The sequence below is a fragment of the Misgurnus anguillicaudatus genome, chromosome 9 (assembly GCF_027580225.2).
Source record: "Misgurnus anguillicaudatus chromosome 9, ASM2758022v2, whole genome shotgun sequence".
NCBI classification, from domain to species: domain Eukaryota; kingdom Metazoa; phylum Chordata; class Actinopteri; order Cypriniformes; family Cobitidae; genus Misgurnus; species Misgurnus anguillicaudatus.
In genome coordinates, this window is record NC_073345.2 from 26811184 (window position 1) to 26832394 (window position 21211).

The 21211-nt window shown below is 36.3% G+C and overlaps 2 protein-coding genes across 2 annotated transcripts in view; both read left to right on the forward strand.

Annotated features, from left to right (window-relative positions):
- Positions 1–386: 386 nt before the first annotated feature.
- On the forward strand, positions 387–10171 carry LOC129423499 (C-type mannose receptor 2). The gene is made up of 13 exons (XM_073870995.1): positions 387–479; positions 1234–1318; positions 1463–1554; positions 3525–3616; positions 3732–3769; positions 3922–4302; positions 4392–4736; positions 7330–7707; positions 7786–8511; positions 8595–8939; positions 9016–9384; positions 9762–9862; positions 9964–10171. Exons 1-13 carry the CDS (start codon positions 387–389, stop codon positions 10045–10047), a joined length of 3129 nt encoding a protein of 1042 aa, XP_073727096.1. The 3' UTR covers positions 10048–10171.
- A 2919-nt stretch (positions 10172–13090) lies between these two features.
- Positions 13091–21211, forward strand: part of npdc1a (neural proliferation, differentiation and control, 1a) — a 35075-nt gene continuing 26954 nt past the window's right edge. Inside the window, exon 1 of the mRNA XM_073871382.1 lies at positions 13091–13448. Within this exon, the coding sequence (XP_073727483.1) occupies positions 13352–13448 (97 nt within the window). The 5' untranslated portion in view covers positions 13091–13351. The remainder of the gene's footprint in view (positions 13449–21211) is intronic.

Sequence of the window (21211 nt, forward strand, 5' to 3'; positions counted from 1 at the left end):
AACTCCTTAAATAATCACACCCACTAATAATAATGAATTCAGATTTATATTTTAATGCTTATTTAGATAATACAGTTGTAGCATTGGTTACGGCATTTTATAAAAATGATAACAATAGGCTTGTTCAACTTCATGCTGCGACGCAAGAATCGACAGCCTGATGACGTCAAAGTACCGCGAGAGCGATTCGCGAAATCATACGGAGGAGTTTGCTTTAAAATCCCTCTCGCGGAACTTTGACGTCTCCGGCAATCGGTTCTTGCATGAAGTCGAAAAAGCCTATTGTTTTGACGGCATTCAAACGTATCGACATCGACATAGCGTCGCGAGTAGTTTTGTGGTGTTGGATATAATTTCAAACGTTTTATTTTTTTATAAATTCCGAAATGAGTCGATTTCAAAAAGTTTGCGGAGGTGATGGGTCGCTGGACCACATTATTTGTCAGGTTTTGAAGATTCATCACCCCAGTCTGAGCCGGGTAAGGATTTGATCAGTTTTGTGTGTGCATAACTTGTTTGAAATCAAACATTAGATTAAAAACTGTGGCAACAGTGCCCCACTAAAAGGTAAAAACGGATGTGGCTATTTTAATGAGATTCATTTTGTCAGGTTGTGGTGTTACATAACTTTCTAATTGAGTTATTAAATGTTGATAACTGTGTTTTATATGATTTCACGGGCAACGCTGCTTTAATGCTTTTCAGGGTAACGTTTAATATTTAGGTAATTTTCCAAGTTAAATAGTTGTAAAATGAAATATTTTGCAGTTGACATCTCTCAGGACGGTCAACAGATGGCGCCCCGCCCCAAAGAATCATTTTGACCTTTTGCGGATGCGCGCGCCCCCTGCCGCGGATTCCTCTGTTAAAAGTGTTGATGCCTCGAGAGGTGAGTGAGCTCCACATGAGAGACATATTTCTTAGGTAAATAATATTTTTTCTAAACCAAACATTGTTTGATACCGTAGTACCTCATTGCATCTTGTAAGATTTCAGAGGTCCACCTACTGGAGATGGTCAATTCATTTTATTGTCTTAAATCTGTTTGGTTTTCTGTGTCACTTCCACGTTTGGGGAGCTTCCCACCCTCCATCATTAAAAGGCAGCCTGAGCAAAAGGTGAATTTTATTTTTCATAAAATATAAAATTTCTGCCTAAACTTTGTATTTGATTCAATAAACTGAATTGTGCAGGTTCAGTTTATGTATTCGTATAACTATTGTGCTTTCGCAGTTTAGATCTTCCATGGTCAACAGAGGGCAAAAAGTTCAGTTTGAACCTCTGTTCACCCATGTGCAACCATATACCGGGACTTCAGGTCTGAGTACCTCTGTGAGTCTTTTAACTTCAGTTTAAAGTATAGCACCTTAATGTATCTAATCAGTTTTCACATCAAATTTTGAGGTCTGCTTGCTGCAAATGGACGAATAATTTAATTGTCTTGAATCTTGTGGTTTTGCAGTATCCCTTCCACTTCTGGGTAGCTTAAAGCCCCCCAGACGTCGGCAACCTCGTCCACCCTTGACAATACCAAAGAAGACTCTCAGTACTGAAGTATGTACAGTACCTCAAGTTCTCACTACCAACATTACATTTGAATTATGTTTGTCATGAACGTTTCAGACCTAAAATATATGATGGTGGTATAACTTTTTATATTTGTGTCAGCATTCAGGCAAGCACCTCGGTCTCTCTGTGATCAACAGACTAGCCACATAGAGGATCCGATTGCAAGAGAAAAATATTTTTATTTGTGCAGAAATAGAAACTGTGCAAAAGAAAAATCTGTATATATGTTAAAAGAAAAAAGTTTAAACATACTTTTTTGTAATAATAATAAAATGTATTGTACTAAAACAGTGGTTCTCAAACTTTTTCCGCGTGCGGCCCCCCTTTGTGTACGGTGCATTCCTTCGCGCCCCCCCCCCCCCCAAGAAAATTTATGACAAAAACTGTTCTAAAATTTATTTTTTAATTAAACAAAACATATTAAGTTATACAAAGTAGTGCTGTTGGTTAGTAGCCTTATTTTTGTTAGGTTTAATTACACAGAATTCATGATAAATGAATGCATTTTATAAAATGTCATAAAACTTCGGCCCCCCTGGCACCATCTCGCGGCCCCCCTGGGGGCCCCGGACCCCAGTTTGAGAACCACTGTACTAAAAGATAGGTACTGTGTGTGTGTTTTGTTTTTTTAAATGCCATATAAGTTACATACAGCATAATTTGTTAGAAATCATCCACAGCAAGTCAAATTTTGTGGCTCCTATGAACGGTCTCTGCTTTCTACATTTCTGAACTGTTCTTTAGTGGAATATGCTTAAACAGGATCCACTATGCTCTAGATCAGTGATTCTCAAATGTTTTCAGCCCCCCTTGTGTACGGTGCATTCCTTCGCGGCCCCCCAAAGAAAATCTGTAACAAAAACTGTTCTAAAAAAAATGAAACTATACAAAAAAGTAGTGCTTTTGGTTAGTAGACTTATTTTTTTAGGTTTAATTACACAGAATTCATGATAAATTAATCTATTTCATAAAATGTCATAAAACTGGGCCCCCCCTGGCACCATCTTGCGGCCCCCCTTTGAAAACCACTGCTCTAGATGTCACACGCTTTTAGTTTCCAATTTTTAAAAACACTGGTGGGACTTGCATTTTTGTTAGATATATCATATTGTGTAAAGCAACCTTATCAGAACTTTTGTGTTTAAAGAGCACCTATTACATTGCTAAAAACAATGTTATTTTGTGTATTTGGTATAATGAAATGTGTTGGTTCAACAAACACATTATTCAATTCAATTCACTCAATTTGTCATTGTTTACTTTGGGGTATGTAAAGGATGTGTAAAATCATGAATCGTAAAACAGGTGCTCCTTAAATGTATTAGAAAGTAACTGTGTACAGGAAAGGGAAGTTATTGGTCATATTTTAAACAAAAAATACAGGTTTGGGTGTGACAGGTGTGAACTGTAAGTGTGCAATATTTCCAAGAGGAAAACTAAAATATGTTTTAACTGTAACAATGTAAAACTTCAAATCAATCTATTTTTGTTACTTTAACTTAAGAAATTAAGTTAAACAATTTTAACTTGTTTTATAAGTTATGTCAACTTATCACAAGTTAAAACTTAAAACAGTAGGTTGAATTGACCAAAACCAAGTTGTTTTAACAAGCTGCATTTTTATACATTTTAAAAGGTTTATTTTAAGGTTTATCTTTACCAACTTCTCACTCTGTGAATAAAGTATACTATATATAATATTTTTTAATACATTTTTTGTTTCTTTACATAGGCCTACTAAATAGACATTATTAAGTATCCAATGTGATTTAGATTAGACCTATTGCAACAAATAAACCCTGTGGTTATGTGTATTGTAAGGATGATAGTTTAATATAGTATAACTTATATCGTTTTTACATTTATTACACGTCTCCCTCACATTGTGCAATGTCTGTGTCATTGTAGCTTAACAGGTTTAAATCACACATTAACATTTTGGTACAATCTTACAGGTTTATTCACGTCAGGGGTTGATCACATCCACCCATAACGGTCGGCCACACAAGAAACGGGCGAGTAACAGACACATCTTGACGCCTTTACGGTAAGCAAACTATTGCTGACTTACAATTAGCGCCAATATTACATTGTAACAAATATTATTTTGTAATAGTACTTACTCCTGTTTTATTTTGTAATTGTTGTTTCCCTTAAACCAGGCAAAATATTATCATGTTTCCACTGCGTCTATTCTCAGGTAAGTTAAAATGTCTATACTTTATATAGAATACATTACTGTAAATACAATGTATTTGTTTATTCAAATATATTATTTATACAATATGTGTTAAATTGGCAAAATATTGTAGTTATGCTTTGTGGTAATAAACTTAACTTGTACCCTGCCAGGGTTTATGACCCTCGCCTTATGTGCCTCACGTCAGTATGTCTTTGTGAATGAGAACAAGACATGGACAGAAGCTCAGAGTTACTGTAGAGAGAAATACACTGATCTGGCAACCCTTGAAAATGAACAAGAGACGATCCAGTTACTCAACATGATGGATGACCACAATGATCTGGCCTGGATTGGACTTTATGATGATATAAACAGTTGGAAATGGACTCTAGAGGACACAGATTTCTTTAAAGAGGCAGATAAACAGTTCAGAAACTGGCATAACCCGGGACCAGGAAATTACGGAGGACAAAATCTCTGTGTGTATATTGAAAATGGGATATGGATTGAAATAAGATGCAGTCTACAGCTTCCTTTCATTTGCTATGATGGTAAGCATCTGACAAAACAAACTTTTCCTTTAAAAATAATAAATACACACCCTTTGTCTAAAGTTGAATATTTTATCAATATCTTTTAGGAGGAGTAAATGCTAGTTCTAGTTATGTCAGTGTTTATCAGTACAAAAACTGGACCGAAGCTCAGAGTTACTGCAGAGAGCATCACACAGACCTTGTCAGTATCAGGAATGAGACTGAAAACCAGAAGATACAAATTTTATGGCAGAACATTGGTCCTGCTTGGATTGGTCTGTACAGAAGCAGATCTTGGTCAGATCAAAGTAACTCTTCATTCAGTAACTGGATGCCAGGACAGCCAGATAATGCTGTAGGCAGTGAATACTGCACCGTTGTGTCATTGGGGGACTCTGGGAAATGGACAGATGAAAACTGCCTTCATAGGTTTCCTTTCCTTTGCTACAGTGGTGAGTACATATCTGTTAAACTGATATCTTTTAAAACTTCAAACGGGGGTGCTCCGATAAATGCCGATATGCATTAATGATACGTGGCCGATAACTATTCTGAATCCCACAGCCGATATTTTTCACAGCTATTTCATGTACTACAGCTTTTGATCAGTAAGTCCTTATCGATCTGAAATCACTATTAAACGACTAGTTGATTCATTTGTTTTTTTAAATGTCCCTTTACAATACCATTTTGGAATGAAATTTCAAGGTTGATCTTTACATTCTTTAATGAACTTATTGACTTCACTTAAGAAATAGTCTTGTTTTTGTCATGTAACACTGGTTCTGTTCCTTTAAACAATACTATAAATATTCTTTCCTTGCTTGGAAAAGGTCATATTCATAAGTGTAAAGTTACAATCTCAAATCCTAATTTTATTGTATTTTGCTCCGAATTAAAAAGTTTAACTGAATCCCTATGTAAATTAAAGCAAAAAAAAAAAACATACCAGATTTTAAATAATGTTTTGAATCACCTGCATGTTTTTCTGATCTTATGTAACTTAAAGTGACACCATGTAATTTTTCAACCTTCATAATAAATTTTCAAGACCCTTGTGATAGTACATCGACTTTAAATAGGTTGAATGACATGTCTACCATAGCCTGACGGGGTCTGTATCACTTTTACTCGTATTTTAAAACTTAGGGTTTCTGGTAGTAACCAGAGCACCAAAAAAACTACAAAATTCGACTGCTTTAAGGCATACGTCACTTCCTCCACACAATTTGTTTTTAACGTGAATTTTGCTGGAGGCTACTTAAGGAGTGTAGAGAGCAACTTATAGCATGTGACTCCGTGGCACAGTTTTAGTGTCACGGACCTATAACACGGGCGGCCCGGGTTCGATTCCCCTTTAAGGCAATTTTTTTATATAAACTCACGATCTTGATTCATACATAAATACGATCTTCTTTATAAATGACGGCGATTATCTTGCTTATAGTTCGCTGTATTCAGATGCTGTGTTCACGTATTTACCTTTCTTTTACTGTGTCTATGGTATTTACATTACAATCCAGGATGCTACAGCAGTCAAACTTGCTCACAGTGTAAAACCAAACCCTACTCATTCACCAATCAGATCCGAGCGTTTCTCTCTTCTCTCTTCCTCATTTGCTGCGTTCCGCTGTCACTCGCGTGACGTATTACAAAGCGGCAGACTTTAGGTCTGCTTGGATCACATCGGTTTACTTGGATTTGGAGCAACAATTTTCACACAAAAGAGAGAAAAAACGAGCGCCATTGCGGAAAATCCTGGTGGCGAGGGAGAGAGAGAGACGATGCAACAATATTTGTTTGGAAAAAGGCAAGGAAATATTTCTGGTCGTTTCTCAATTGGAAGGCTGCAGCCTCCGGAGGTCAAATATGGAGGCTGACCACGTCATCAAGCCTGGTTTATTAAGGTAAACTGAGCATTACATTCGCAAGTCATAAGCATACTGCAACAATTTACGATTAACTAAGTACAATAGTCAACTTTATAATTGTTAATATTGTGAAATAAGAGTCTTGATGACGTATGCAGCTTAGAAATACAACATTCGGAGGCTGCAACCTTCAGACTGAGAAATGGCTTCTGCCACGACAAGTTCATCATCAGAAAGTTGTAACATGACTGCGTTTCTCCCTGTTGTCTCAAAATGTTGATCGTTTAGCGTTTTAAATGTTTAGTTTTTAGTTTAGTTTTAAGGTTGGCCAGTTCCTTTCCTTTGCGACAGTGCTGCGGCGCTTGTGGCCTCTAGGGGCGCTAGGCGTGAAAAATACATGTCTAGCACCCCCTAGTGGCCAAAAAGTTTCATGGTGTGCCTTTTATTCATTTGAGTAACATCAACTTAAACCATTTAAGGCAATCAGTTTCCTCAAACCATTTGAGTAGCTATATAGTTGGGTGAACTTATTCATTTGAGTTAAATCAACTTAAACCATTTAAGGCAATCAGTTTCCTCAAACCATTTGAGTAGCTATATAGTTGGGTGAACTTATTCATTTGAGTTAAATCAACTTAAACCATTTAAGGCAATCGGTTTCCTCAAACCATTTGAGTAGCTATATAGTTGTATGAACTAAATAAAATGTATTAAGTGAACTTAAACCATTTGAGTGGTATAAACTTAAGCAAACTTAATATATTTGAGGAAAGGTAACTCAAACATTTTTAGTCATGCACTTATAATTTACAGTTTACAGTACTCATATGTATGCGTTTTAAAACCTAAATGGTTTAAGGCAATCGGTTTCCTCAAACGGTTTAAGTTGAGTTAACTTATCGGGTTTTACAGTGTGTAAATTGAGATAAAATCTTTAGATTAACTTTTCTACCCCCTACTTGAGTAAAAAAATACTTATTTATTAATAATTTTTTGTCTATGTATGTATTTTTTTATTCTAAATCCCTCATAACAGAATGTTTGTTCTTATTCATTTTATACTAATATGTTTTCAAATGTCAAATGTTACTAGCATAATGTTAAAAAAGCATAATCTGCCGATCGATCGGAGCATCCCTACTTCAAACATGTAAAATTTGTCACTTTTTTGCAGTGTCATCTTTGGCATCATCCCGTCAGTATCACTTTATATCTGTGAATAATAGCTGGTCTCAAGCTCAGACATACTGCAGAGAGAAATACATTGATCTGGCAACCATTGATAACATGGATGAAATGAACAGTCTGATGAACACAGTTAATGGGAGTTATAATGGATCAGCGTGGATTGGACTGTATGATGATCTGAATAGCTGGAGATGGTCACTGGAAAACAATGATTTCTATCAGGAAGGAGAGAAAAACTTCAGAAACTGGTATCATCAACCAGATAATAATGGGGGGAATGAATTATGTGTTTATATGAAGACAGATGATGGGACCTGGTTTGATTCAATATGTGACATCATGCTGTCATTTATTTGCTATGATGGTAAGAACATTTTACTTACATACTTTTTTTAGGTGCTTTTACTGTTACAGTTACTCAACATATATTTCATTCTCTCAGGTAGAGAGAATGCCACACAGAGATACATCACAATCACTGAGAAGAAGACTTGGACAGAAGCTCGGAGATACTGCAAAGAACATTACACAGATCTGGTCGGAATAAGAAACCGAACCGAGAATCGGAGATTGCTTCAAGGCGCAGATGCTATGATCTGGATCGGCCTGTACAGAAACAGGATTTGGTCAGACCGACGTATTTCCAATTATCAGAACTGGAGACCAGGAAGTCACAGACGTGAGATGTCAAGAGCACTTGGGCCGAAGAGTGGTTTTCAGACGTGTACTGCTGTTTCACTTGGCCAGTTGGGTCAATGGACATATGAGAGTTGTGTATCCATCAAGCCTTTCTTTTGCTACAGTAAAGGTACAGTAAGTCCCCATCAGTATCACTTTATATCTGAGTCTAAGAGCTGGTTTGAAGCTCAGCGATACTGCAGAGAGAATTACATTGATCTGGCCACCATTGAAAACAAAGCGGAAATGAACAAGCTCCTTAAAACAGTTCGGGGGATTTACTCTGGTTCGGCGTGGATTGGACTGTATGATGATATGAACAGCTGGAGATGGTCACTGGGAAACACAGAGTTAGGAGGAGGTTTTAAAAGTTGGAATGTCCGACAGCCACAGAACTGGTATGGACAGAGTCTATGCGTGTTAATGTCATACCAGGCAATATGGTATGAAACCATTTGCTCCAATGAGGCTCCTTTTATTTGCTATGATGGTAAGAACAGTCTTTTAAAGTAATAAATTAGAACGAAATATGTGTCATACCACCTGAAAACATGTTTAAATTGTCTCCCGCAGCAAGACAGAATGCCGGCGCGAGTTATGTGTATGTTTATGATGCCAAAAACTGGACAGAAGCTCAGAGTTACTGCAGAGAGCACCACACAGATCTTGTCAGTATCAGGAACGAGACTGAAAACCAGAAGATCCTAACTTTTTTTGAGAGTTATCAAATGGTTTGGATTGGTTTGTACAGACGGAGATCTTGGTCAGATCAGAGTAACTCTACATTCAGTAACTGGATAGAAGGAGAGCCAAATAATGTTGAAAACTCTGAAGGCTGCACTGTTGTGTCATTTAGTGACTCTGGGAAATGGGCAGATGAAAACTGCTATCATCGGTTACCTTTCCTTTGCTACAATGGTGAGTAGATCTTGCTCTTATTAAATTGTCCTTCATATAAATTGTGTCTTTACATCATTTCTTACCATGTCAACAGTAGCATCATCCTTTCAGTATCACTTTATATCTGTGAATAAGACTTGGACTGAAGCTCAGAGATACTGCAGAGAGAATTACATTGATCTGGCCACCATTGATAACATGGATGAAATGAACAGACTGATGAACACAGTTAATGGGAGTTACAGTGGATCAGCGTGGATTGGACTGTATGATGATGTGAACAGCTGGAGATGGTCACTGGAAAACAATGATTTCTATCAGGAAGGAGAGAGAGAATTCAGAAACTGGTATCATCAACCAGACAATTATTTGGGGAATGAGCTGTGTGTTTATATGGATGCAAATGATGGAACCTGGTTTGATGTCTCATGTGACAGTTTTTTCACATTTGTTTGTTATGATGGTAAGTTATACCAGTATGATGGTATAAGTTATAATTATATGATTATTGAAGTAAGTATTTATGAGGAGCTCTGATGGAAAAGAAGCTAAACGCAACTTCATCAAAAATGAGATAATGATATTAACCGAATGCTTTCGGCATGTATTATATGTTCAATCTCGCCTTCAGGTCATTCAGAAATACTGCTTAGTTGACATGCAATGTCCATATCCATAAAAATGCACATTCTTCAAGAAAACATGTCAGATGCACTTAGAGGGTTTTGCATCTTCATATGTAGTCTCAAATTTTTGGTATCCACTGTATTTAAAAATTTGTAGCTCTTTTTATTAAAATCTTAATAAATTAATCAAAATGAATTCTGTTGTCTCTATAAGACAGGGAAAACGCCTCTCAGAAGTATGTGTTGGTGTATCAGGAAAAGACCTGGAGTGAAGCTCGGAGATACTGCAGAGAGTTTTACACAGATCTGGCCAGCGTGAGAAATGAAACCGAGCATAAAGAGATACTTAGCATTAAATTGTTCCTTGAAATTACAGAGGGTCGTAATGATAATAATTTGTGGATTGGTCTGCACAGAAAAAAACTGTGGTCAGATCAAAGCAACTCCTCCTTCACATACTCGATGCTATGGACAACAAATCTGGCTCCAGAACCAGATAATGGTTTATCTGTAGGTCTGGCTGGGATTCAACATTGCACTGCTGTGTCTTTAGAGTATTTTGGGTACTGGACAGATGAGCGATGCTCTGACCGTTTGCCTTTCTTCTGTTACAATGGTGAGAAATGTATAGATAGTAAGAAAGTATTTATAATGAAGTAATTTTTTCTAATACTAGCTCTATTCTGTTTTTCTTTCTGGTTATGATGATGACCATAACATGGACTTCAGATAACTATGGTATGTTTTGCTTAGGTTACACCCTATAAACTGCTGGGCTATTTTTTTAACCCATGTTGGGTCAAAAAGATACGAACCCAGCCATTGGATTAAATTAACCAAGAGAATGTTTACATTTCACCCAACAATGAGTTAAAACCCAACGAATTGGGTTTGTCCATTATTGACCCAACATGTTGAAAACATCCCAGCGTTTAGAGTTTTTTTTGTTCCCCTAAAATGCCATTAAAGGAATATTCCATTTTCTTAAAAGAAAAATCCATATAATTTATTTACCACCATGTCATCCAAAATGTTGATGTCTTTCTTTGTTCAGTCGAGAAGAAATTATGTTTTTTGAGGAAAACATTGCAGGATTTTTCTCATTTTAATGGACTTTAATAGACACCAACAATTAACACTTAACTCAACACGTAACAGTTTTTTTCAACGGATTTTCAAAGGACTATAAACAATCCGAAACGAGACATAAGGGTCTTATCTAGTGAAACGATTGTCATTTTTGACAAGAAAAATAAAAAATATGCTCTTTTAAACCACAACTTTTCGTCTAGGTCTCCGGTCCAGCGCAACCTAACGTAAATGCGTAGTGATGTAGGGATGGTCACGTGTTACGTATATAAAACGCACATTTGCGGACCATTGTAAACAATAAACTGACACAAAGACATTAATTAGTATCAGTTGACATACAACAACGTAGGAACGGTCCTCTTTCAACACACTTGTAAACACTGGGGCGGAGTTTCGCGTTCGTCTTCTGTGACCTCTTCACGTCATGACGTATTGCGTGGGGTCACCTGGGACATCACAACCAGATCTAGATGAGAAGTTGTGCTTTAAAAGTGTATATTTGTTATTTTTCTTGTCAAAAATGACAATCGTTTTGCTAGATAAGACCCTTATGCCTCGTTTGGGATTGTTTATAGTCCTTTGAAACTCCATTGAAAAAAACTGTTACGTGTGGAGTTAAGTGTTAATTGTTGGTGTCTATTAAAGTCCATTAAAATGAGAAAGATCCTGCAATGTTTTCCTCAAAAAACATAATTTCTTCTCGACTGAACAAAGAAAGACATCAACATTTTGGATGACATGGTGGTGAGTAAATTATCTGGATTTTTCTTTTAAGAAAATTGAATATTCCTTTAACACACATTCTGTTATTTCTAAAGTATTTTATATTTTGTAATGTAAATGTACAAAAAACATATTCTGAAGTTGGAGATAACCCATTATTTTCTATTTCTCCAGTGGCTGGATTGAGATTGAAGTTTACGAGCAACGAAAATTTGTCTGAGTCTCAGATTAAAGAGTTGGTGATTGATAAAGTAAGTAAATATGTGTCAGAAATTACTAAAGAGATTGGCATGTAAAAATTAACCTAAACATATCTTTTCAGTTAAAACAGGAGCTGATCAGACGAGGACTCCCCAACAACTTCAGCATGCGCTTGAGAAACTATCATGAAATTAGTTCATCAATTATTTCATCAGTTAGTTCATCAGGTTACAAGCCTGTGGTTTCAATAAAATAATAGCAAATGAATTTGGCTGGTCTTTGAAGAAGTCCTGACTCCTGAGACTCCTGGGCTTGAGCTCCAAGCTTACTCCCTGGACAACGGAATTGGATAAAGTTAACTTATTTTGGGTGGATGAGGAATGCTGGAAGAATTGTCAAAGGGGAAAGGTCCGTGCTCGGTGGCCAGTGGGCAGTTGCTTATATACACTTAAAAAAAGACTTTTATGTTATTGTTTTAAATTGTTGTATACTGTATGTGTTATTAATTTTTCAATTTCATTTAGCTTAAAGAACTGTTTTAAAGAAAAAAACTAAACCACTTTATTTTTGTGGTGTATTTTCTGTAATTCTCATTAAAGACATTTGAATCAATTGACTCCCAACATATTTCTTTAAACATTTATAGTTGATCAATGGCAGTATTTTATTAGCTTCAACCAGTAGGGCATTAACTTGCATTGGCTTCGTCAAACTTGTTTGCCCATAGCTGTAGTGGACTTTATTCAGGCTTCTTAGTGATTGTACGCAGCTGGATGTGTAATGAAGCTTAGTGACACGTGATGGATGGCACAGTCATGTCTCTGGATTTGGGTGTCCAAAAACAATAATTAAATCCAACAAGTCAAAAAAGTCAGGTTTATGGATTATAAAATATTTTTTATATTTTAAGATATTTTGTGTATATTATTTGTCTTAATGTCCACATAAAATTTAGAAAATAAATTTTTAAAATTACTAAATAAATGTATAGGCCTAATACATTTATAATAGCCTGATTTATATTTTGCACGATTAAGCCGAAAATGTTAGTTTGGCATCATTTGACTTCAAGGCCAGCTTCAAATTCACCATTTTTTTCCTGCTTATTATAGACCTATTTTTTTTGTTATATTTTTGTATTTATGATTATTGTCTTAATTATTAATTATGTGACTGGCAATAAGAAAAAGTACATAAAGTAACCTGTGATTTATGGGTTGCGGGCTTTGTGACAGAATGGGTGACAGACAGACCTCACCTGAAACAAACAAAAAATAACGTCACACGTCAATTGCGTCACTGCATTACGAACCCATTCATCCACGCGCTGTAATCGGTCCTCTTGTCTGCAGAAAACTTTGTGCGGCGTTGCGCAGACTAACCGGCCTATGACATTAAAGTATCGCGAGAGCGAGTGGAACGCACAGCTTTCGAATGGTCCTCGCGGTACGATGATATCATACCTCAATCTATGTGCACAGTGACGAACGTAGTCAAACACACGTTTAATCTACCAGCGGGGATCCTCCTCTTCCTCCTCCTCTCCCACCTCCTCCCTGCAGCGAATCTCTCTCTCCTCTATCTTTAGCTCTGTACCACAGGAACAGTCAGCGGCTTATCATCGATTGCCCCAGGCTGCCATACGCGCTATTTGAGTCGCTCCAATCTTAATTCGGGCCGGTTCGCCCCTCTCCATCTTCTAATCTAACTTACTCGACCTAACCAACGCAGAGGAAATGACAGCCAGGAGCTTTTATATGCTGTCCTGGACCTGAGAAACGGTGAAGGATGTTGTTTTTCCTGAGAGCCCGGGCATCTCTCTGGCTGCCCGGGGTCCTGCTCTACGTCTGCGCAATCCTCGCGGCCGTCGGTGCGAGTATTCCAGGTGCGAGTTTTTATTTCTCTGACATATGGTAACACTTGTGTGATTTTTTTTTTTAAATCTTATTTAATATATTCCCATATCATACTATAAGCAATCATATAAAAACACTTTCTGTAAGTGATTGGTGTTTTGTTATGGATAACTTTTGTTGTGATCATGTTGTACGTTTAAAGCTGAAAGTAAATTTAAACCTTTATATTTATAAATTCAGTAACAGTTAGGTTGGACAGGTTATTTTATTAGTTGTGGGTATGTCAAGTTTAACAAAATAAAAGCAGCAGGATCTGTCAATGTATAAACTTGAATCCGGGTGAACAAGTGGAGGTAAAACACACAAGGAGGAATATTCAAAGAGTTTCCTTATTGTAGGCTACTGTTCTCTGCTTTCCAAATGTTCCTGGTCCTTGCACATTATGATGTTGCTTTTATTCTTTAATATTTAATTGTTTTGATTTCATAATTTATTTAGCTGATGCTTTTATCAAAAAAGCAAATGAAGACTTGGAGTCAATTAGATGTTGTTAATAGCTTGTGAAGCTGTTTTTTATTTGAGCTGAGAACTCTAGTGGGGAATTGAATAAGAAATATTTAAATTCATATTACTATATCTCACTTTTTTGTGCCTTTTGGTGTTTTGAAAAATCTGAGTATAGTGAGACATTGTTGAGATCTCTTTTAAACTGGAGAGGAGATGTGTGAATTATTTTTTCCAGGGGAGAAACATCTGAGAAGCATCTTAAACAAAAGTTTTATCTCATTTTGGTCCAGGAGGAACAACTGAGACATTGTTATATTTTTGAATTTATGATTATTGATTATAATGTGACTGGCAATAAGAAAAAGAAGGCTATGGAGTAACCTGAGATGGCAAATGTGGCAATATGAAAGCAAAAGTATACAAAAATACTGAAACAAAAATATAGCATCACGCGTCAATTTATGGTATTTTTTTTAAAAGATGCTAAGTTAAAAATAATAAAAGAGTCATCATATTTAATCCTGTACAATGCAATACTAAGTTCTTGGCTCATGATGCTTTATTGATCTTATTTGCTGGAAATAATCTGATCGATGACTTACATTTTAGACTTGGAGGTTCATTGTGTGCTTTGTGAGCTATGAACTGTGGGATGTGAGAGCGGTAGTAATGGTGTTTTGACTTCTTTTATAGATGTTTGTGGGAAATAAGACAGCTGGAGATTGGCACGCTTAGTCTCTTACTCTCTTTAAGCTATAGTTCGGGCAAAAATCATATTAAACCCATTATTTACTCACCCTCAAGCCGTCCAAGATGCATAATGTTTCAGATTTTCAGTTATTTTAGAAAATGTTTTAGATCTTTCAGTTAATCAAATGTAAAGTTACAGGGTCCACTCCTTCAAGTTCAAAAAATGTGCATCCATCCTTCACAAAGTAAATCCAAATGGCTCCAGGATGATAAACAAAGGTTTTCTGAGGGTAACTGCGCCGTTTTGTTGTAGAAATATCCATATTTAAAACTTTATATATATAAATAATATAATTAACTAGCTTCCGGTAACGCCACCATCTTAGACTTCTCTTTATTCAGGAGAGAGTATCAGCGTAGTGTTTGCACTTTTTTTAGTGAAGTATGACAAATTCGGAGGGCGGGGGCACAGAGCAGCAGCAGAGAAATCTCCGTAAACTGCGTACGCTCTCGTCTTAAATGCGGACACGACTAAGATGGCGGCGTTATCGGAGGCTGGTTGTTTTCATTTATGGGGTTTTAAATATGGATATTTCTACAACGACACTGCGCGGATTGCCCTCAGAAAACCTTTGTTTATCATTCTGGAGCCGTTTGGATTTATTTTGTGAAGGATGGATGCACATTTTTTGGACTTTAAGGAGTAGACCCTGTAACTTTACATGTGATTAACTGAAAGATCTAAAACATTTTCTAAAATAACTGAAAATGTGTTTGTCTAAAAAAATGGACATATGCATCTCGGATAGCTTGGGGGTGAGCAAATCGTGGGTTTAATATCATTTTTGGCCTAACTATCTCTTTAAGATCACTTTTGCACCTGTCCATTTTTGAGAATCTTACTTGTTATCACTAAACTTATTATGGCTCCATCACCAAGCTTCTATGTAACTTTAGACCTTGTTTTTTATTTAGTCTAAACATCTGAACAGCAGAAATTACTCTTACATTCAAAACATGTATCACATCAATTGCATTGTAGGTCAATTTGTGCAGTTCTGTTTTTTTATTATACCACCGAATTGTATTATGTGTATAACAGCTATTGGCCACCTTGCTTTCTGTATATTTGTTTAAGTCATTGGAGAAAAACCCAAATCACTTGACTGCCAGCGCCAACAGAGGTTCTTATCTTATCCTAGGTAGGGATGCACTGATATGGAAATTTGGCCGATACGATAACTCTTTATATTTGGGGGCCGATAACGGATATATAGACGGTTTCATCGGACGCACGTGACACGTCTGGTTCCGAACCTTACTTCCGGTTTCGTTTTTTTAATGGTCTGACTAGTTGCTAAACTGATCTCTTGAACAAATGCCTCGTCGAAAATAACAAATGTTTTGGTTTCCTAGGTGATCTATGTGTTGTTTTTTGCTTGTTATATAAATAAACTATGTTTAAAGAACTTTGTTGTTATTTATTCTTAGCGGAGTTTGCCGGAAGTTCGGAACGTGCGGACCTCGACAGCCGCTTGTTTATGTTGTTACTACTGAAACGGTCTATATAGGCCGATAAGTATTCATATTATTTTCGCAATGAAAAACTCCCAGACCGCGGACATCTTGTCTTTGCGCTAGACTAGCATACTCTTCTTAAGCCCGCAACACGCATCATCTTCGTGCTATGTCACAAAAAGCACCAATCAAAACTTCACATGGCCAGCAATGAGCAAGTGAAGTGGTTCAACAAACCAAAATAATCCATCATTTATCGGCTTTCATTTATCGGCCTGATTTTGCTATCAGACCGATAACCGATAATATTAAAAATAAGCAGTTATCGGCCGAAAACAATATGTCGGCCGATATATCGTGCATCCCTAATCCTAGGTCTCTGTAAACCAGTTTTAAAGTTATTTGCATATAACACAAATATTATTATTAGTAAGTAAAACGGGTAAAACAAACTTTTACCCTACATATACACTCTAAAAACAAACGGTGCTAAATAGCACTAAAAGTGGTTCTTGGCTCGTAATCATAGAGGAACCATTTTAAGTGCCATATAGCACCGATGTAGCACCGGTGTAGAACCATATTGCGCTATGTAGAACCATATGTGGTGCTAGACGTGCTTCATAGGTGCTATATAGCACTAAAATGGGTTCTCTATGATTACGAGCCAAGAACCACTTTTAGTGCTATTAAGCACCCTTTGTTTTTTGACTCTAGCTTTATGGACTTATAGATCAACAGGTGTTTTTAAAGAATTTCAGTGTAGCATAACAGAGTTCATACTGAGCTGTGGAGAGATTGTCTCACTCTTTCTCTTATCTCATCTTCCAGTGCTGTTTTATGTGTGTTTATGCATGTTTTCCATTGTAAAGTAGATTGTTTGCTGTTCCCTGTTGTGTCACTCCTGTAAAGAGTTTCCGCTTTTGGTGTGAACCTCCCTGAGGCTGTTGTTTATCTCATCATGATCGTAGACTTTATTTTCAGCTCAAAAAGAAAGGCCCGCGTTTAGAGCCGCTGGCTATCCAGTCATTTCACAGATGGTGACCAGGATAATTAAGTCTGTTTTGCACAGGTGAACAAAGCCACCTGGAGAGTATAAAAAATGTGAAATTGATTCTAGTTTAAAAACATTTTACACACTATTTCATCCATATTTTTCATTATTTTTTTACTTATTTAATATATTGACAAGCCTTTGAAGCTCAAAATAAGACTCCCTATCTATGATTTTCAACAGTGTTTTTATTTTTTCAAAGCCGGCCTACAGTCACGCAGTTAAGAGAATAGAAATGTTTTATGTTTTAAGAGTCTCTACGGGAAATTCTATGTTCTCTGCCCTCTTTTGTTTCGTATTGCAAACGGTTTTAATCCCAATAGTTTCTCATTCTAGTCCATCAACAGACTGAGGTCTCAGTTTTCACCTGCATTTTAAAGCAGCATTGGCATTTTCATTAGGTAGTAATGAGTGTAAGCTCACACACAATAGCAAATAAAAAAAATAAAACTTCACTAGTTTTAAAGCTTTTCGGACTACTTGAATGGCACCTCAACCTTAGTTAGCCGAGTGCAGAATGAACCCTGCCATTTTAGATGGAAGGAAGGATCCTTTTATTACGTGGCAATTCTTGCTTTGTAATCCACTTACATAAGATTTGTGTGGATACTGTGAGTTGTAGTCTCGGAGATGCCTTCCTCTCTTCGGATGTGATGGAGTGAATTGAGAAAAGGTTAGCGGCGTTGCTGTGGCAACTGTGTGGAATTGGACCCGGCACTTGTCCTCTCAGGGGATCGTGAGGATCTAGGGCTCTACAGAGCTTGTTGTGACACAATCATTGATTGGAAACATTGATAGCGGTGGCTTATTTAGAAAGTACTGAATCATTCGTACTGCTGTATGTGTGAGAACTAAACAGCTGCGGCAAAACCAAACGTATGGGTAACTGCCCACTGTTTCGTGGCCTTGGTTTAATATGTTATTTTCCCATTCATCTGATTTGAAATGTATTTGAGAATCTAACAAATAGATTGCATTGAGATTTTTTGGCAACTTTGTTACGTAATGGAATCTAAAACAGTGATACAATAAAAGTATTTAATTAAATCGTTCATGTTTAGGTATATAAACTTAATATTTAAGTGTATTTTCTATATACATAAAAAGTGTACTTTAATTTAAAGCGTACATTTACATTTAGGCATTTGGCAGATGCAAACTGATGTACAAAATTAGGGATGCACCGATATGGAAATTTTGGCCAATACCGATAACCGATAACTCTTTATATTTGGGGACCGATAACCTATATATATATATATATATATATATATATATATATATATATATATATATATATATATATATATATATATATATATATATATATATATATATATATATATATATATATATATATATATATATATATATATATATATATATATATATATATATATGCAGAAAAATATTCATATTATTTTCACAATGAAAAACTTCCAGACCGCAGACATCTTGTCTTTGCGCTAGACTAGCATACTCTTCTTAAGCCCGCAACACGTGTCATCTTCGTGCTATGTCACAAAAAGCACCAATCAAAACTTCACATGGCCAGCAATGAGCAAGTGAAGTGGTTCAACAAAACAAAATAATCCATCATCTATAGGCTTTCATTTATCGGCATAATTTAGCTATCAGACCGATAACAGATAATATTAAAAATAATCAGTTATCGGCAGATAACGATATGTCAGGCGATATATCGTGCATCCCTATATAAAATGGATTAATTTATCCAAAGTAATTTACATAACATTTAAGCATGGTACCAGATGAATAGAGCATGTTAGCAAAGCAAAGGCCATGGGTTCGATCACACATACTGATAGAAAACTGAATGCATTGTAATTCGCTTTGGATGAAAGCACCAGCCAAATGAGTATTTTTTTCCTTTTATCAATAAATGTGTTCCTTGGTAATTAAACCTACAACCTTTGAGCTACTAACTCTTCTTGTAGCTTTATCACTGGTGGTCACTGATTGGTTCTCTCCCTTTTAGGATTATACCACACTGTAAAATGCAGCATGAAGTTTAAACAACTTAGTTTTGCAAGTAAATTCAACCTACTTTTAAAAGTTTTGACTTTTGATAAGGTGACATAATTTATAAAAACAAGTTGAAATTGTTTAACTTAAAGTAACATATAATATATGTTGATTTGACTAAAATGCTGCATTTTTACCGTGTTTAGTTTATTTACTAGACAAATTTGGAACTCAATTGTCACCTTATTTGCTCTTACTGCTTGCTTAAAGCGTGTCCTCCTAAAATATATAACCTCCTAATACCTGACCTTTTGGTTTGTCTTTTTTTCAGATTTTCCAGCTATTTGGGGTTAGGAAGAACCAATAAATATAATAACCAAATATTTTTTTTAACATGAAGCAGTGTAATTGTCCACGTTTTTATGGTATTATGGTGCAAAAAAAAAAAAGTGATGTCCACGTATATAGACATCCAGGACTTAGGAGGTTAAGACAAAACCAAACATACATGTTTAAATATTACCTCTCTAATCCAAGCACACCCTTGGGTGTTCAGTAACACTCACAGCAAACACACTAAATACACACATTGTTTACCAACTGGGTTGCGGATAGGTTTATATAGATCATTCAGATATGATAAAGTTTCGGTTCTTATCAAAAGCATATTAAAGAAACGCATTATAACACAGACAGCAGTTTTCATCAGTGAGCCATCTGATTGGGTCATCTTGAAAGGTGTGGGTGTTGATATGTGGTGTTATTTTAGTTCAGTGCTTTTTTCTCTCTCTCTAATGAGGATTTGTGTCATTATTGAGTTTTTGTTGTTAATGATAATCAGTAGCTCAGACAGACTAGTAGAGAGCCTTAAACAAAGCTTAGCCCTGTTAACTTGAACCATTTTAAAGGGTCATTCAACTTTTTTTTTTAAATATGCTGATTTTTCAGCTCCCCTAAACATTTGATTCTTACCGTTTTGGAATCCATTCAGCTGATCTCCGGGTCTGGTGCTAGCACTTTTAGCATAGCTTAGCACAATCCACACAAAACAAAGAGTTTCAATATTTTACCTATTTAAAACTTGACTCTTCTGTAGTTACATTGTCTACTAAGACCGACAGGAAATTAAAAGTTTTCTAGGCAGATATGGTTAGGAACTATACTCTCATTCTTGCGTAATAATCAAGGACTTTTCTGATGTAACATGGCTGCAACGGGCGTAGTGATATTAAGCACTGCCCGAAAATAGTCCCCTGCCATTGAAAGTAACCAAGGGATAAGTAACTTACATAGCATCCAACCAACGTTAGCCAACTCCGTTTGCCATAAGTCCTGGAAAAGCATGTAAACCATGATACCATGATAATTTCCTGCTGCTCAATCTGGTCCAATCTCCTTAATTCTTTATTTATTCTTCAACTGAACGCCTTGGGTGATTTTGTAAGCATAAATTTATATTTTCTTTCATCTCAAGGTATTTCACTTACTTTCACTGATCAGTACTGTATCTAGCAGTTACATGGCAATCTGCAAAGTGGTTATGAGAGGTTATGCTTACAACATAAGTGGGAGGGTTTGGGGCTCACAGTTCTGCGCCCCAGGACGGATCCAAAACCAGCCAATTAGAGCTCAGCCTCAGGTCACATGTTTTTACCCTTTTTACTGACCTACATAGACACTTATTGGGGTGCACCCCAGACACACAAACATGGCACACACACAACAAACTCAGTTTTTATTTTTTTTATTTTTTAAATTAATGATTACTTGACTAACAGTGAAATAGTACAACTAAACAATTTATTTTGTATTAATTTGCATTCTATATTTAACTTTTTTGTAACATGTTAAAGTAGCTTTCTTCTTTGGCCAACTTTGGGGCGACGCCCCAGCGCCCCCTAGTAACCAGCCGCCAGTGGTCATCATGTGATTCATTTTATTTACGGCTAAATTATTTTTCATTAAAGGGGCCATGGCACAAGACTTTTTTAAGATGTCAATAAAATCTTTGGTGTCTCCAGAGCGCACATGTGAAGT

What these genes read in the sequence shown, in the direction of transcription:
- LOC129423499 (XM_073870995.1), top strand. Translation starts at nt 387, where the DNA reads ATGAGTCGATTTCAAAAAGTTTGCGGAGGTGATGGGTCGCTGGACCAC. An exon ending in CACATCTTGACGCCTTTACG is followed by an intron (nt 3,617 to 3,731) that starts GTAAGCAAACTA and finishes CCCTTAAACCAG; the next exon opens with GCAAAATATTATCATGTTTC. An exon ending in TTTACACAGATCTGGCCAGC is followed by an intron (nt 9,863 to 9,963) that starts GTGAGAAATGAA and finishes TGGTCTGCACAG; the next exon opens with AAAAAAACTGTGGTCAGATC.